Source organism: Clinocottus analis, unplaced genomic scaffold (assembly GCF_023055335.1).
Source record: "Clinocottus analis isolate CAN_PGR_092001 unplaced genomic scaffold, fCliAna1.0.p SCAF_9, whole genome shotgun sequence".
NCBI classification, from domain to species: Eukaryota; Metazoa; Chordata; class Actinopteri; order Perciformes; family Cottidae; genus Clinocottus; species Clinocottus analis.
The window spans coordinates 5,365,001-5,381,771 of record NW_027176251.1 but is presented as its reverse complement, the minus strand read 5'-3'; the positions used below and the strand labels follow the sequence as shown (position 1 = coordinate 5,381,771).

The 16,771-nt window shown below is 43.2% G+C and overlaps 1 protein-coding gene across 1 annotated transcript; it reads left to right on the top strand.

The window, feature by feature from the left end:
• Positions 1-254: 254 nt before the first annotated feature.
• LOC137781795 (transcriptional repressor scratch 1-like) lies at positions 255-9,676 on the top strand. The gene is made up of 2 exons (XM_068570784.1): positions 255-992; positions 5,494-9,676. The coding sequence occupies exons 1-2, from the start codon at positions 881-883 to the stop codon at positions 6,219-6,221; spliced, it is 840 nt and encodes a 279-aa protein (XP_068426885.1). The 5' UTR covers positions 255-880; the 3' UTR covers positions 6,222-9,676.
• Positions 9,677-16,771: the final 7,095 nt, after the last annotated feature.

Genomic DNA, 16,771 nt, shown 5'->3' with positions numbered 1-16,771 from the left:
CTCTCTCTCTCTCTCTCTCTCGCGCAGTATAAATGCCAACAGCTGATCGCGAGACGCCACACTCGCTGGAACACCTCGCGGACGCTGCAGAGAGAGAGTGTGTGTGTGTGTGTGTGAGAGAGAGAGAGACCGAGGGGAAGAGAGAGAGAGAGAGAGAGGGATACAGAAGGAGAAAGAGGGGACGCTGTTGATCTATTCATTTGCCCGCAGGGAATGTTATTGTGTGCGCGTTTTTTTTTTTTAAATTTTTTTTTTTTTTTTTTTACCGACCTGAGTCATTAACGGGAATTAAAGGACTATTTCTGCACCAAAGAGGGAAGGGCACAGTGTCCGAGATTTTGTCTTTTTGAAAAGCTTCCAAGATCTTCCTCCCCCCCCCCACCGCCCCTCTCATGTTCTTCGCATCCCTCCCTCCTCCTTCATCTCCTCTTCCTCTTCTTTAAAGGGGCCCGAGAGTCGCCGCGCGCGCCGCAGGGTGCCTCCCACCGCTTGTTATATTGGTTTTATTTTGTATTTATTTCTGGACGGCCCACGAGCCTCTGCCCCCTGGTCTGCTGCGTGCGAGCGAGCAGAGCGCGCGAGGAACCCCCCCGGGGGGAGCTGTCCGGTGCTGAAGTTGAATTTCTCACCCTCTCTGCACGAGGACTAACGCGGGGAGACGGGGAACAGAAGAGCAACCCTAACTGTGGCCCGTGGTTGAATGTACAACTATTTTACCGGATCCGCTCGCAGCTGCGCTTCCCCCCCCAAAACCCCTGAAGACGACCGTCCTCCGTCCTGCTGGTGTGAAACGAGGCGAATCAGCACGCTGGCCAGGCCGTCGGGACACGGCCGTGTTTGTGAGAGAGTGTCGTTGTGTTTGTGAGCGTGTCGCACCACCATGCCAAGGTCTTTCCTGGTGAAAAAGGTGAAACTAGATGATTACGCCGGAGCCGATTTGGGGAACGTCTACCGGCACAGGACAGACCTCAGCCTGCGGCTGCATGACAAAGGTAGGTCACGCTGCCGACACGGCGAGCACGAACAGTAACAGGTGTCTCAGAAACAAGTCCATCTGACGGACGAGGAGGAGGAGGAAGAGGAGGAGGAGGAGGAGGAGGAGGAGGAGGAGGAAGAGGAGGAGGGTGACAGGCAGGGAGGGAGCCAATGCTGTTTTTCCAAAATAAGGCTTCAGCTTTGTGACTATTGGTGAAATTGGTTGCGTCCTGGAGGGATTCTCTGTGATTGATCGCAACAGTTGATACAGACTGATAGCAACTCTCAACACAGTATTTACAAAGTATCCTATTTCAGCTTGTTTGCAGCTCTTATGGTGTCTGTTCTTAGAATATCCTGTAATAGTTTGACATTAATCTGGTGTATCTGTGGCCTTTTCCATTTGAAACGCATTAGTGTTGTTGTTACCTGCAGGGGGGTGATGTGGGTGTACTTCAGGCGGATAAGGAGCCTATAATCATTGATTACAGAACAATGGCAGACAACTCAGAGTTATCACTATAGTTGTTACCTTTGTGATGGATAATAAAAGCTTCAAAGCTCCGCACCAGCAACAGAAGTAATTCTAAATGACTGTGGAGAATTCAAACACTGAGGGGCTGCCAATATCAACAACCATTACACCCTGCTCTGGGATACCACCCACTGCATTTACTGGGAGGACTTAAGCTAAAGCAGGCTAGATTTAAACGTTTAGTTCAGTTACCACTGGAGCAGAAAGGTCAGTTGAGAATCAACTAAATCCAGCGCGTCCCATGTTTCATTGATTTTGGCTCACAGTCAACTGGGACTTTCCCTTCCTACGCAGGCTAAGTAAGGTTAAAAGAGATAAAGATGGTCAGTGTTTATTAATATTTGGTCTATTTTTCCTTTTTTTTGGGGAAATAACAATGACAAACTCAGTCACAGTCAAAGTGTTGTCCTCAGAGTCCTTCGTGTGACGCTTTGTGTCACATGAAGTTGACGACTTTATTGCATCCTGCAGGTTCGGTGTAGATGTTTTACACAGAAAATAAACTGACAACTCTTAGTGACACTTTGATTTTGATAACAATTTATATCATTTAACAAACAGTATGATGTCATTCACCAACCGCCTCCAGGTGCATCACAAATAAGCCACAATCTAGTTCTTCTTTATGTAACACTGTTATGGCCAGAAACATAACCAGCAGAGGCCCAGTCCAGTGTCCGCGTGATCTTTTTAAATAAAAATGATCCTCGTCACAGGGCCCTCCCTCTGCATGGGCTTTTGGGTGTGCTTCTTGTTCAGGTATGGCTGTCCCATTTTTGCAGTGTCGGCAGATTTTTGCGGGACGAACATCTCACAGAGACTGAAGATTATTTATTTAAATAAATGCATGTATGCCGAGAACCGCTGCCACAAGGCCACACTGTCACAGCCCCACGAAAGCAGGAATGACATTCGAACTCTTCTCACTTTACAGTCCCTGATGAACTGTTGCATGCAGGCAACAGATTCTGAATGGAAGGCACATTTGTATTCAATGGCATTCGTTATTTTGGACCGCATTGAAAACCAAATTAAAATAAAACATTTCATGTCCACTTAGACGGAGATGTATTGTTTCAATCTGCGCAGATCCTTCATGCAAGACATCCGGCCTTGTTTGGTATTTTTATGCTCACTGCGTTGGCGCTTTCCTTATAGCGCCATTATGAATGTACTCTTCAGGCATAACAAAGCAAGGCCCCATTGCAGTTATGTGATTCATTGTTCAGTGCTGCCTCTTTGCTCCTGCAGCTGTGGACTTCCTCACACCCTGTAACTGTGTGTGACATTTCACACTCACACACACACACACAAAAAACTTTGCCTCTGCCATGCAAATTCTACCACTGTCTTGCTTCCATCCCAATGTCATTGGCACGTTGCTGCACATCGACATGTGTATTCCGTGTGCAGCCTTGCCTGCGTTTCACTGCTCGTGGAACAAAAAGCTGTCAGCGGCGTATTTATAATGTCGAGGTTAACAAGCCTCTGCTTGGCTTGACACGCGATCTGCCACCTCAGCAGCACCGTGCAACGTTGCCTGTCCCGGCCACCTTTTGTCTCCATCCCTTACATCTGATGGCAACAGCTTAATGCAGCGTCTACATACAGGGCTGCACAGGCACGACCCACAACGCCACATTAGGAACAAGTCTCTGCTTGAACGGACAGGCTTTTGGAATAATTTATATCCCACCCGTGTTCTGTGCGTTGTGTGCGATGCACGGTGTATTCAGATGGGACGCTGTGGGAGATATGTCGTAGCTGTTATCGTATGCAGGCAGATATGCGCTGTCACTTAGAGCGTGTTGCTTCCGCATCTTACCCAAAATCCCCCGCGAGATTGGCTTCATTATAACAGTATTAGTTTCTTAAAGGAGGAAAAAGTAACTATTTCCACCTCCCTTTTTCATCTTTTGAAGATGCATAAGATGAACCGCAAATGTCTGTCCTTCCTTACGTCTAAATAGTCACGAATCTCTTATTACTTTACACATATTTAACAATCACATACTAACACAAAACGGTGAGGGCATTTGGAATGTGTTGTACATGAGATTTGTTTAATAAAATCATCGATGTTGTTATTGCGTGCAGTGCCACAGGTTGTTTTTATGGATGCCTCTTCGGGAACAGTTTAGTCTGCACTGAAGCTTATCACACATTGTGTTTACTGAAGTTGTAGCGTCACACTAATGATAGTTTCTAAAGACACTAAGCCAAAATGCAAGTGTGTGTTTTACAAAATATGTTGAATGATCAAACAAAAGAAAAAATAAATGAGCAGAAAACAACATGTGTGTCATGGCCCAACTGCCAGGGAGGGGATCCAATTCACACATAGTTTATAATGTGAGTAAATATGCTAGTCAGTACGTATTTATGCAATTGTACATGCTTTCGATATTTATAAATGTATACATTTCGACATACTTATGATGCCTGTGAAAAACACGTCAAACGTGAAAGATTTTGCCTTTTCACCGTGTTATCAAGAGGGAGTAGTCATCACCGACCCAGCTCATCTATGTCTTTACTGTTTTAGAATGAGCTTCACTGACTGTATTTGCCCAAAAGGCTTGTCATGCAACTGTTAAACCGCTTGATCTGTGAAAAAAAAAGAAGAAGAAAAGCCGCTGCGCTGCTGCCTGCACTGACTGAGACTGTTCAGCAGCCCCGCTGTCACTGTGCCATCGACCTGCACCACACTGGATCTGTCCGTGGTGCTGATGCTCATTTTCACAGCCTAAATCAGCTTTCTCAAGTTCAGGGTCAGCCTGTGTGCATTTATCTTCCTCAGAGGAAGTGTTTAAACTGCAACCTTTGAGAACTGAGAGGTAGTATATTGCTGGATTAGCTCAAGACTCATACTGCAGGCTTTTTTTTTCCTCTCCTTCACACTCCACTGCTGGCCACAGGTGTGCAGGTGAGAGACAGATGTTCTGCTACAATTAACCAATTGTGACTTTCACATGTCACAAGTTGTTCAGATTATTTACAGCTGCTGCTGCTTCTTTACTTGTTGTGAGTTGAGAATCTTCCCATACTTCTCATGCAGGGTGAAGGCATTGTACTGGACGTGGCCATAGTTGCTGCAGTATTGCTCCAGGGCAGGTACATGCTGAAGCGATGTGCTTACCACAGTGTTATGTGTACTGTTATACCTGACAGGTGGAAGCTTACATTTACAGTAAGAGGAGGACCAAAACACTCAAAACAGTGACTGGGGTTAGATCTTATTGGAACCTTCTGTTTCACTTATTGCACTGCCATATTTACTTATTTTGCCCTTTCAGTTGAAAGGAGAAATGCATCCTGTTCTCCACACATTTAAAATTCCTCTTCCTGTCATGTCAGCGTTCGTGTTTATCCACTTAGTGAACGGCTTAATGGTGTCTCTCCCGACAACATACAGTAACATGTTAGAAACAAGTTGCTGGTTGAGTGAACAACCCGTGTGCAATATACATGCCCACCCATCATTTCTATGTTGTTTCATAATAAGTGCACTCACGTGGAATGCAGGAGCAGAACAATACACCATGCAGCTGTATCAGTCGAGCCGTATGTCACTAATGGTGTAGCTGTTCACATTACTGAATAAGCACTTATTCAATTCCACCAATTTAGACTGTGTAATAGTGTCAGTAAACCAAATCTCTGCATTACTCTCTCTGTGAAGAAGGATCAGCTTGAGTAAAAAGGACTATCTGATTTCACTCTGTTTTTCCTGTCCAGCTGGTTACAAGAGTTTAATGTCGTTAATCCAAACTTCCCCCTTGTTGCGTTCCTGTTGGACGGACATGTGCGGTAGAGTGTCAGCCGAGTGTCTGAGAGTGTGTGTGTGGCGAGATATGGTACGGCAACATCAAGGACGAATACATTAATCTGGATCTGTATGACTTTTATTCCCATGTCTCTGTGTGAAACCATTTTTATATTAACTTCCATGACCTGAAACTGTTTTCTCTGTTCCTTGTCAGCTGGATACATCAGTGACTACATCAGCCCTGTTGTGTACGATGGCGAGAGTGACGGCGGGATCAAAGTGCCCTCCCCGGACCCCCTTTACGATGGCATCCACAGTGACTACGGGGCCCCTGACTCCGAGTCCCCTGACAGTCCCAGTTCAGAAACCACCGACGGCTACATCAACGGAGATGCTGCGGTGAGTGATGGTTACACGGTCGACGCCTTCTTCATCACAGATGGCCGCTCGAGGAGGAAAGCTATCAGCAGTCCCAGGGCCATCCAGAGGCACACCTGCAACGAGTGCGGCAAGTCCTACGCCACGTCTTCCAACCTGAGCCGGCACAAACAGACACACCGCTCGCTGGACAGCAAGCTGGCAAAGAAATGTCCGACCTGCAGTAAGGTGTACGTGTCCATGCCCGCCATGGCCATGCACCTGCTCACTCACGACCTCAAGCACAAGTGCGACGTGTGTGGGAAAGCGTTCAGTCGACCCTGGCTTTTGCAGGGCCACATGCGCTCTCACACCGGCGAGAAGCCTTTCGGCTGCGCCCACTGCGGGAAGGCCTTTGCAGACCGCTCTAACCTGCGCGCTCACATGCAGACCCACTCGGCCTTCAAGCACTTCAAGTGTAAACGCTGCAACAAGACCTTCGCGCTCAAGAGTTACCTGAACAAGCACTATGAGTCTGCCTGTTTCAAAGGCCCCTTCTCTCCTCTCGGCCCCCTAGATGCATGACCCGCCGCATAGATAAAACAGACAAAACTGCAGACATAAATTACCATTATCCTTACAGACTGAACTGCAGTCACAAACAATCTATTTTTGGTCAGAATGTGACCTTGCTCTCCCTCCTCCCGCTTTGTCACCCCCCCACCCCCCACCCCCACCACCTTGCTTTACCCCGGAGCCTGTCCATAATGATGACGATAGCACAATTTTTCTCCTTGAGATTTGCCCACTTAAGGATTTAACTGAACTACGCATGCACTTCCTCAAAAACTCACCACCTCCTCCTTCCCTGACTGTTCTGGATGGAGACCATACTACTTACACGGCTTCCTTCTGGCATTTAGAGACAGTATGGCATCCTATATTTTGAGACACTGATGATGATGAGGATGAGGATGATGACAAAGACAATAGTAAGCCTATAGCTACTGGGTTCCTCCCTGCACTGAAAAGCAGTGAAAGTTTTTTTTTTCAAGGGGAATAATAGTAATAATTATAGTAATAATGATGATAATAATAATGTTCTGCTGCACCAAGTGACCATATTCTCTCCACTACTGAGGTACAAATACTATTTATTTATTTACTTATTTTCGCATTTTTTCCTTCTTTTTTATCTGTTGTATGTTTATACTTGATTTGATAATAATGAAATGATACCGTTAACTTATTTGTTGAACTTTAATTTCTTTATATGTATGTAGGATGATTGCCAACCTCTTTCTATCAGTACAGGCCAAAGCATATGTCACTTTTTTTTTGTACTATTTTTCTTAATACGTTGTTTACCTTTTTTCTTTTCTTATTAACGTTATTGCATGCAAAAAAAAAAGAAGAAAAGAAATCTATGCCAACATCATAAAAGCTTATGATTTTTGCCAAATTCCTATAGATAGAACCTGAGGGCAATATTTTTTTTCTCTTGGAGCCTCCGTAGGACTCTTTAAAAGCAATAATCACCTAATGCATGGTATTTTATGAAGAAGTTATGAAGTATTACCATACTGTATAGCAGTTAAAATCAGGTATGTTTTACTTCACCTATAGTCATGAACAGAAGAATACTACTATTACAGACATCAGGGAACATGCCAATGTAGTGTTAGAGAAACAAAAAGAAAAGTCCTGTCTTTCCTCTCTTGTTATGCACTGCCTGCCTCTTAGTGAGTAGAACTAATGTAGGATGTAGGCTAGAGAGGCTGGGATCAGCTGCCTGCTGGGTGTGAGGCCTATTGTAGGACTAGAACCCCGACAGACCCGTGCTTGGCTAATTCTAGCATGAAATAAGCCCGCTAACAATAACCAGGGGAGGCCCAACTGAGGCCTCTCACCATTTTACTCAGATTGGATCATTGGCCATTCATGAGAGTGTAATGGTTTATAAAGGGCCTGTGGTGTTAAAATGGGACCTGTTGAAAGAAATGATAAAATAAGGTTACTACAGAAATCAGATTGGATAGTTGCACCATCCCAACATGAAAGTAAGTATACGGCACCTCGACTCTCAGTTGGATTTCAATAGAAAGTCAAAGTTTAGTCAATGCAGTCCATTGTTGAAGTTGGACCACTAACTTTAAATGCAATGCATTATTCAACTACCCCTCCAGTGCACTTCCAAACCATAAAGCGTGCATTCTTAAACCACAGAAAAAGCATGCACTTTAGCTGGATGGTCCGATTGCAGCTGAACTGTTCCAGTCCAATGGATGCATTAGGCCAAGTCCTGATTATTCTGCAGCAGGCCCCATTTAGCCCCATTGGGCCGATCATGGGCTAACTCTACGTGTGATGTACCCACCGACAGGCTAACTCTCATTAACTTAAACCCATAAATAACCTTATATATAGGTGGCCAATACCAGTGTTGCTGAACCCAGTTCTCTGCAGCTCAGAAAACCTTTTCGACAGACTCGTGGAGCTTCCTGAGAGACAGACTGACACAGATCTGCACAAAACATGGAGTGTTTGTTTATATGACAAATGTGTTCATTGTAACTTTGCATAGAGACACGTGAGCACAAGTGCATCGGTTCATGCACACACAAGCAAGCACACAGTACCCGCTGATGAGCTGTGTGAGAGATACACAGGGAGAATCTGTCCACAGTCAAGCTTCCAACAATTGAAAATAAATTGGTTTAATATTCAGATGTGAATCCCTGACAAAGGAAGTTTTGATAATCTCAATGCATCCTCAGGCATGAGATTACTGATATCCAACACCATTTAGGGTTTTAGGGACAAAAGGAGAGTCGGCACTGATACATGGAGCCATTATCTAATTTCATTTACATCTCAGAGATAAAGTTAAAGGACCTGTATGAAATCAAAGGCTGTCAGATCTGTTCTGAAGTCAAAGAGTCAACATTTTGTTTTGAATCTTTAAGTCTTTCACAAAGCAGCTCACAAGTCAGTGAGAAAGAGGAAGTTTTTGTTGTGACTGGAGCAACATCAGTATGTGAGTCAGCACATTACAGGTCTTATCTCTCTTCTTGATGTGTGAACTAGATTGGAGCTGAAATAACTTGAATTGTATCTGATGATTAGTTACAGAGCTTCAACTTTTTAGGGCTAAATTGTTTTTCTTTTTAGCAGTGATATTAAACTCTTTGCCAAAATACTCACTGCAACTACACATATGAGTCAGTAAAAAACATACAATGTGGTGCTTTAACACAAGTTCCACACAAATACAAACCCAGATCAAAAGCTCAAGTTTGGCAAAGAAAACCGCAGCATTACGATATGCCTCAATACATTTGGGAGACATTGACCCAGAGATAAAAACAATAAGAATATGCTATTATTTCAACCACCAACTCCATTTGAATGATACAAAACAGTAAAAACACAAGTTCTACTCCCAACAAACCACTGAGAGTCTCTCTGGCAGCTCTCTGTTTATGCATCACACACTGTATTTGTGTTGTATTGTGTTATAAAACTGCAACTTTGCACTACAGCCTAAACATCTTAAGGGTATTAGGCTGAAGGTGTTGTTGGGTAGCTGTCTGGTGGTTTTGAGACAGAAAAGCTGTGTGTGTGCGTCTGTCTGACTGTGTGTCTGTCTCTGGGTGAGCTCCAGGTCTGTTCTCTCAAAGCACTTCCATTCTAGTCATCTCCACCTTAAAGAAAGTAGCACAATGAAACTAACTAGAATTCAGGTAGAGAAGAATTAAAAAACCTTGTACTAGCTTGACCTCTCTTCTTTTTTTGTATTTCCAAGTTACAGAATGATGATAACCTAAATAATAATTTATTGCAGGAGGGGTTTGTAAAGAATCCTTTGGATTGAGACATTTTTACTGCTGTATAGTGATATCTAACACCTTATTCCCAAGAGGTTTGGCTCTCTGTTGCAGAGACAGGATCTCCTGGGTTTTGTGAGCCAGAATTCAGACAATGTAAGCACAATGAACACAAAGCATTTTGTGGCACTTCATAATAAAGAATAATCTTAACCAACCAGGGCAGTTGTCGGAGTTGTGTGTCTTTTCTTGTTTTAAGAAAGCCCTCTGTAAATCACGGTGAATACACACAAAGGAAATAGGAGCATTGGACTGTAGCTGCTGCGGTGCACTTGAGTCGTGGGTAACATTGTTTTTCATTCCTTTTAATCTTTTTTGAACCAGACTACGTACCTTCTGTTTAAGTAGCTTTTAAAGCAATTCATGTGGATAAAGTGTTTACCTATAAGTCAGAAGAGTGTTCATTTACATAGAACACTCAACTCTGCACTCCACAGCCCATACTTTGTATTAGCTTAGTCAATATTGTATGTTTAAAGAGGGACTGGGCAAACACTGGGGCGCAGTGTGCTCATTAGCACTCTTTAGGATGGAAGCTATCAACCAGTGTTGGGCTGCCTGCATGGCTAAATACAGCTGTTTGTTCATTGCATATTTGGCCATTTAGCAATGGTTTAAGCCCATGTGTTTAACATCGAAGGTATTCCTCTATAACCTTAATGAACACAGATCAAACTTGAGAAAAAAAAATGTTCATATGTAGTTTTAACTTCTAATCTTCTATTGTGTCACATTGTCTAGACTCTATACTAACACTGCTGTCTGTTTAACTGCGGCTCAACACACTAAACACTAAGAATAGATCTTTCTACATACACGTAGTACACAATGCACACAGTGATAGAACCGAATAAGGGAGTGATAAGGTGATAAAGTTGACAGCGGTTCTTTATTACTGTTTTTAAACCTGATGATGCTTCTTTTTACCTACAGCCGGTCACATGATTGTCGTATAGAAACCATAATGTATGTAGAAAAGCATATAGAAAGATACCCGTGGTGCTCTGAGAGACTGCAGCTTCCGCTGACATTGCAGACACGCAGCACGGGAAACTGACCAACCTTTATCTCGCAATGACTTTGAATTAAAGGTGACCTGGACAGGCATGGTTTCAGCTGGACCTCACCTCAAAGCAACAACCTTTTGTGTAATTGGCAATTTGAAAGAAGCTACCTTGCTAGTTATTGAGCTCATGACAATCTGACAACTTTCTGTAAAAGTACGCCGCCTATACCTAATGATGTCTCCTGTGCTCTTCCTCACTTTTGTCGTCACCAACTTTTAGCGATGTCCTTCCTGTTGAGTATATCGTCTTATTTGAAGATAGTTTGTAGGATAACCTGCTCCATGATATCAGTGGGCAGCCCATCCTCTCGTGGAGTTACAGTCCAACACGTGTGGTATCCAAGGCAATAAATAATCGACAGTATCTATAGTAGTAAACTATCCAAACTGCTTCAACAAAGACACCATGCAGCACTCTGCAGCTTTATGAAGTACAGTATATTTCCCAACCCTAACCAGAAAATTGGTTTCACAGCACTTGCAAAAAGACAGAAATGTGGCTGCCCACGTCTATGAATCACCTTCTCCTCCCTCCTGTCTTCAAACTTCTCCTTTTCTCCTCATCTTTCTGTCCCTCTCATCTTTTTCCCTCTGTTCTTCCTCTCCTCACATCTGGATTTTTCCCCCCTCATATCCTTTATTTCTCCCTCCCCCATCTCTATCACCTGTCTGCTCCTTCCTCCCGTATCTCCTGCTTCCTTCCTCCTGCGTGTTCTCCTCCACCCCTCTACCACCAACCACCTCTTCTTTCTCTCTGCTGCCAAGTCAAACCAGGCCATCAGGCCTTTGAGGACCTGAAAGTCATTTAACTCCTGGTAGATAATAAGTCTTAGAATATAGCTCCTCTCAGATAATAAGCTTTATCACTTGATTGCTCTGCACACTCCCTACTGTCTTTAGATTCATGTCCAGGGACCTAGTCAGGCGAATCACACTATTTCCTTCCTGGCAAGTCAAATTAACACTGTGTGTGTGTGTGTGTGTGTGTGTGTGTGTGTGTGTGTGTGTGTGTGTGTGTGTGTGTGTGTGTGTGTGTGTGTGTGTGTGTATCAAGACTTCTCATTACAGGGAAGGAGAGATTGCTGAGGGTGCAAAATAAAATCTAACCAGCCCAAAGGCTTGCTACCAGTAGTGAATGTGTCTGGTGAAATTAGTTAAACAGTTAAGATTTAATGGTCCACAACTGTGACATAAACCTCTTTATTTAACCTCATGCTGACTTTCATTTTAATCGGTTTTGATAGTCCCGTAGAAATCATGCATGTATCTTTTATCTGTGTTCCTTCCTATTCTGCTCTTTTACTTTCACTTTGACCTCCTCGCTCCTCATTCTCCGCTCTTCTCCTATCTCATCTGTTCTAGACTCACCATCAAACTCCTATTGGCAAACCACTCCATTGTTAGCATTTGACTTGATCATTAGCTAATGCCAGTTGATAGATACTGCAATTAAATGAAAGGGAAATAGACAGGGAGTAAAAATCTGACCACTTTAAAAGGATGATTAAACGGTGTAACATTTACAGTTGGAGAATGCAGTAACTATTGGATAATGTGGGTGATGTTGATGACATTCAGTTGCTGATATTGTCTCAGAGACAAAGATAAGCCTGGAAAGCCTTACTTGTTGAGACATGTCTTGCTCATAAAAGATCCAAACGAGGATCTGAAGACTTCACACGAGTCCGTATGGAGTTAAAAGACCGGTGATGTAATTACTTTTAAGCATGCTGCTGTAAGTAAAAGCTTGTTTTGGAGGTTTCGCTGACGCGGGTCGACAGAGAATTATTGCGAGCTGGAATTGAGACAAAAATAAAAACGTACAGTACAAGTGTCCACATGAAAAAAAAATGGACCAAATTCAAAATCCTTCTAAATCAGAGAGAGCAAAAGTCTGCAATTGAACCGACTCATTTAGGCTCAGCTGGTTGTCTCCGTTGACACCAAGTTTCCAGAGTCACATCAGGTGTCAGAGGGCGGATGTTTAACAATGCGATGTCATGGCTAATAATGATGACCTCAGACTTGTCTGTGATCAGCTGTGGGAAATGTTTTGCAGGTTGAGAAAGCAGAAATTTAATGAGCACATCAGTCATCCTCTCTCTCTCATTCTTCCCATTCCCTGGCCTCTCATTGTGTCTCCTCTCATTCATGTCACTTCTCCTCCACCCAACCTCTGTAATATTAGGCAGAGCAGTAATAAATCCAGCTTCCTCTGGGTTCCATGATGTCATCTGTCAAAGCAGGCATCATTATGTGCTTTATGAACTAAGTCCTGCCACGCTGTGCTGGGATCGCGCGTATCAATTTCGACCCAGTCCAACTGATATTAAATTGCTTTATTTTTGTCTGCTACAGCAAACATATCAGCTTCGTAAACCACTTGTCCTGTGTTATCCTTTGAGAAACCAAAAGGGAGCTGTTTCAATTTGATTATAGTTTTTGATTTCATGATCACGCCCCTTTAATTTGGCAGTAATTTGATCGGATGCATGTTGGGTACGTCTACGTCCAACTTATTTTACGACAGCAGACGGTCGCACTAACTAGCAGACGGCAGAAGAAGCGCAGCCTCTGAACAAGTCTCCTTCTTATCAAACTCATAAACGTCAACACGAGCCTCGGCGCAGACTTACTTATCAGGATAAATACTATGAACAAAAGGGACGTTTTACAGCATCCTCAGCAGCAGAGCTGTTCCTCTTCATCACATTTTGCAGATACAGATGGCACATATTTTTTTTTTAAAATCTCCCAGAGCTATTACTACGATCAAAAAAGGGATTTTTTTTTTTTACCATGCTTGGTATGATCCCATATGGACATGGGTAAATAAACAGTGTCTCAATCTACTGTACATATTACAATTGCATCCTTTATCTGCTGCCGAGCAGTGAATAGTACGATATCTGTAGCCGCGTCTTCAACTCCCACTCCAGACGTGCTTGATGTTGAGAGTGAAGCCGTGTAGGACAGGGCTGTGAATGTTCTCACCAGTTCTCTCACAGGCTATTTGTAGAGATGGCAGCTGTCATCAGAAACATCAACGGGCTGAAGACAAATCCTGTTCACCACTCTGGCAGGTTGAGGTGTGGAATTACGGGGAAATATTTTAAGCAACTCCATAAAGATGTCTCGGTTTTTTTCTTTGTATTGCAGGAGGCTCACCTTTTGAATTCAACACGTATCGTCGTGTAATGAAATGTCCAGCTGCAAAAACGCACTTGTCTGGAACAACTTACTCAATATGCACTGTGCAAATATGCCTATACTACTTATTGACCGGTTCAATAACAAGATGGTAATTGGAGAAGATTCCACTCATTTTTCTTCTCTTTTTCTAATGCATAATGTCAAAAACAGACAACACCCAACATTTTCTCCCAGACAATTAACACACTGTGCTCGTAGATTTTCACATACATTTTACCTACACACTTGATTTAAAATATATATATATATATATATATATATATATATATATATATATATATATATATATATATATATATTGACATTTACATTTACATTTACAGTATAGTATTTACCAGATGAAAAAGCATTGGTGCTGCACAGAAACCTAACAGCCAAAAAAAATCCTTCCTCTGGATAAGAAACATTAAAAAGATGTCAAAGCTGACACTATTTCACACCTTAAAAATAGCTGCGGCATGTCGCGTTTGTAGCAACACACCTTCTAAAGTAGAGCTGTTAAACTGGTTTCTGCTCTGCTACCAGATGACAGGCGCCGCAACTTACACAGACCTGTTTGAGAGCATGGGTAAGAATATGTTAATTACATGTGTGCGTGTGTGTGTGTGTGTTCAAATGTATGCATGCGTGTTCATCAGTGTTGGGCCATCACCTTCAGCTGATGAGTCATTGTTTCTAACTGCTTGCAGGTCAGCGGCAGGGCCACAAACAGACCACATCACTTGTCCTACACATGAATTTGTTATTTATTAAGCACAATGTGTTATTTTTGTGACAGTCGGATAGATAAGATAACTAAAATAAACACGTCACACACACACAACTTGTGTTATGTGTAGCTCTTAATTTGATACTTCTGTGGTGCGCTGCAGGCAGCAGATTGGAAGCGTCAGCAGCAGCTCACCTGCGCTTACAGTGACAGAAGACATTGCGATGTTTTATTTATTGTTCAGCGGCCTGTTGAGAAGTTTTCTTCATTCTGTTGCTGAAACCTATAAAGAAAAAAAACTGATGGAGACTCCGAAGCTACAATTTTAAACAGTATGTTTAGAGCGCATGAATTAAAGTGTATTATTGCGCCACACTAAAGACAGATGGCACATTGAAACGGGGTCCGTCTTATTCAGTTTGTAAGGCTAAATGATGATGCTAATATCTTGTTTTCAATCATTTTCAGGTGCAGATGTTCTGTTAAAATCAAGTTTCTGGTTGAAGCGATATCATCACCATTAGCATTATAAACAGTCCCTGATTACCTCCAAAAACCCAACACAAATATGCTTTTAACAGAACTCATTAGACCTGTTACTTCTTCCTAATAATAATAATAATAATAATAATAATAATAATAATACACATCCCTATTACTGTACCTGTTTCCTTCAGTCTGATCATTTATAACAATAGTTATGATTTGGTAGAAAAGGATGCGCAGTTTTAGCAGTAATGAAGATTCTGCAGGGAGAATTAATTCCCTTCAACAAACACAAACACTAGCAGTAAATCTGTGTGGAGTCAACAATAAAAGCTCAGCACACAATAAGGAGGTCAAGGTAGCTGTACTGTAGCAGCAACCCGTGTTGGCATGCTGCAGACGGATAGCAAGGACTGTCAGGCTGCGGCGTTCACCTGTATGAGTATGGCTGCATGTTGCACACAGTGCTCGAAAGCAATTCACATTCACGCACCGATGAGACAAACGACAGGCAGACTGGAGGAGCCGTTGATCAACTGCACTCTGATACACAAAGAAGTGCCAATGACAACAACATAATGTTATCACTTAGTGCGTTTTGTTCGGGTCATGGAGGTCAGTGCATTACGCACACGCACACACGCAAACACACAGAAAAAAAACAAATTATGCATCGTGTCCCTCAAAAATGTATCGGCATCTTTATTTGACTTGAGAGCATGGGCCTGCCTCTGAGCTCTGTAGCTAAGCAAATACTATAGAGAGAGAGAGAGAGAGAGAGAGAGAGAGAGAGAGAGAGAGAGAGAGAGAGAGAGAGAGAGAGAGAGAGGAGAAACAGAGAGGTGGGGAAAGGAGAAAAGAAGAGAGAAGGTGGGAGGAGAAATGAGGGATAAAAGGAAATGAGACAGACAAAGAGAGATAGAGCACTTAGGGAGTGGAGTGGAAGAGAGAGAGAGAGAGAGAGAGAGAGAGAGAGAGAGAGAGAGAGAGAGAGAGAGAGAGGAGGAGGAGGATGAGAGGATGGAGGGATAGAGGTAGCTCAGGGAGGAGAGGAGGGAGACTTGACCCAGATTGGGAGCCTAACAGCAGCAGCAGCTGAGTGAGCCGGTGAATGTTTAATAGCGCCAACCACTTGCACGCTGACACACACATACATGCACACACAACCCCCCCCCCCCCCCATTCTCCACCACCACCCAACCCACAGGAGCGCGCACACACACACACACACACACACACACACACACACACACACACACACACACACACACACACACACACACACACACTGTTGACTGGGACTCTTGTTGCTGGAGCGCAGCTCAGGCCTGTTGAATTACTGAGGCGGTGATGTGATTATCTATGTAACCGGAATAAAAAAAAAAAACACTGTCCAAACATGCATTGGATTTACTGGCGATGGCCCAGCCTGTACGGCCGTGGGAGAAGTCCACTCTCTGTTGTTCATCAGCGCTGCCATGAGAAGCAATGTGGAAACCCTGCATGCATGCACACGGTGTATCAGCACTGTATTAGCCACCGTTGCAATTCCGTTAAATAATGCAAACTTACTCCTGCACGCACAGAATTGGAGACTCAACCTTCTATTGCCAAATGTCTGGTCGTCGAACATTTGTCGATTCATATAAATATATTTAACGCCTTGACAAACTTGACAAAATCAATGAACAGGAGACCTCACTTCTGCCTCGCATCTGTCCTGCAGCAGCACTCGGCTGTTTAATCTTGCATCAATACTGCATTAGTGTTGCAG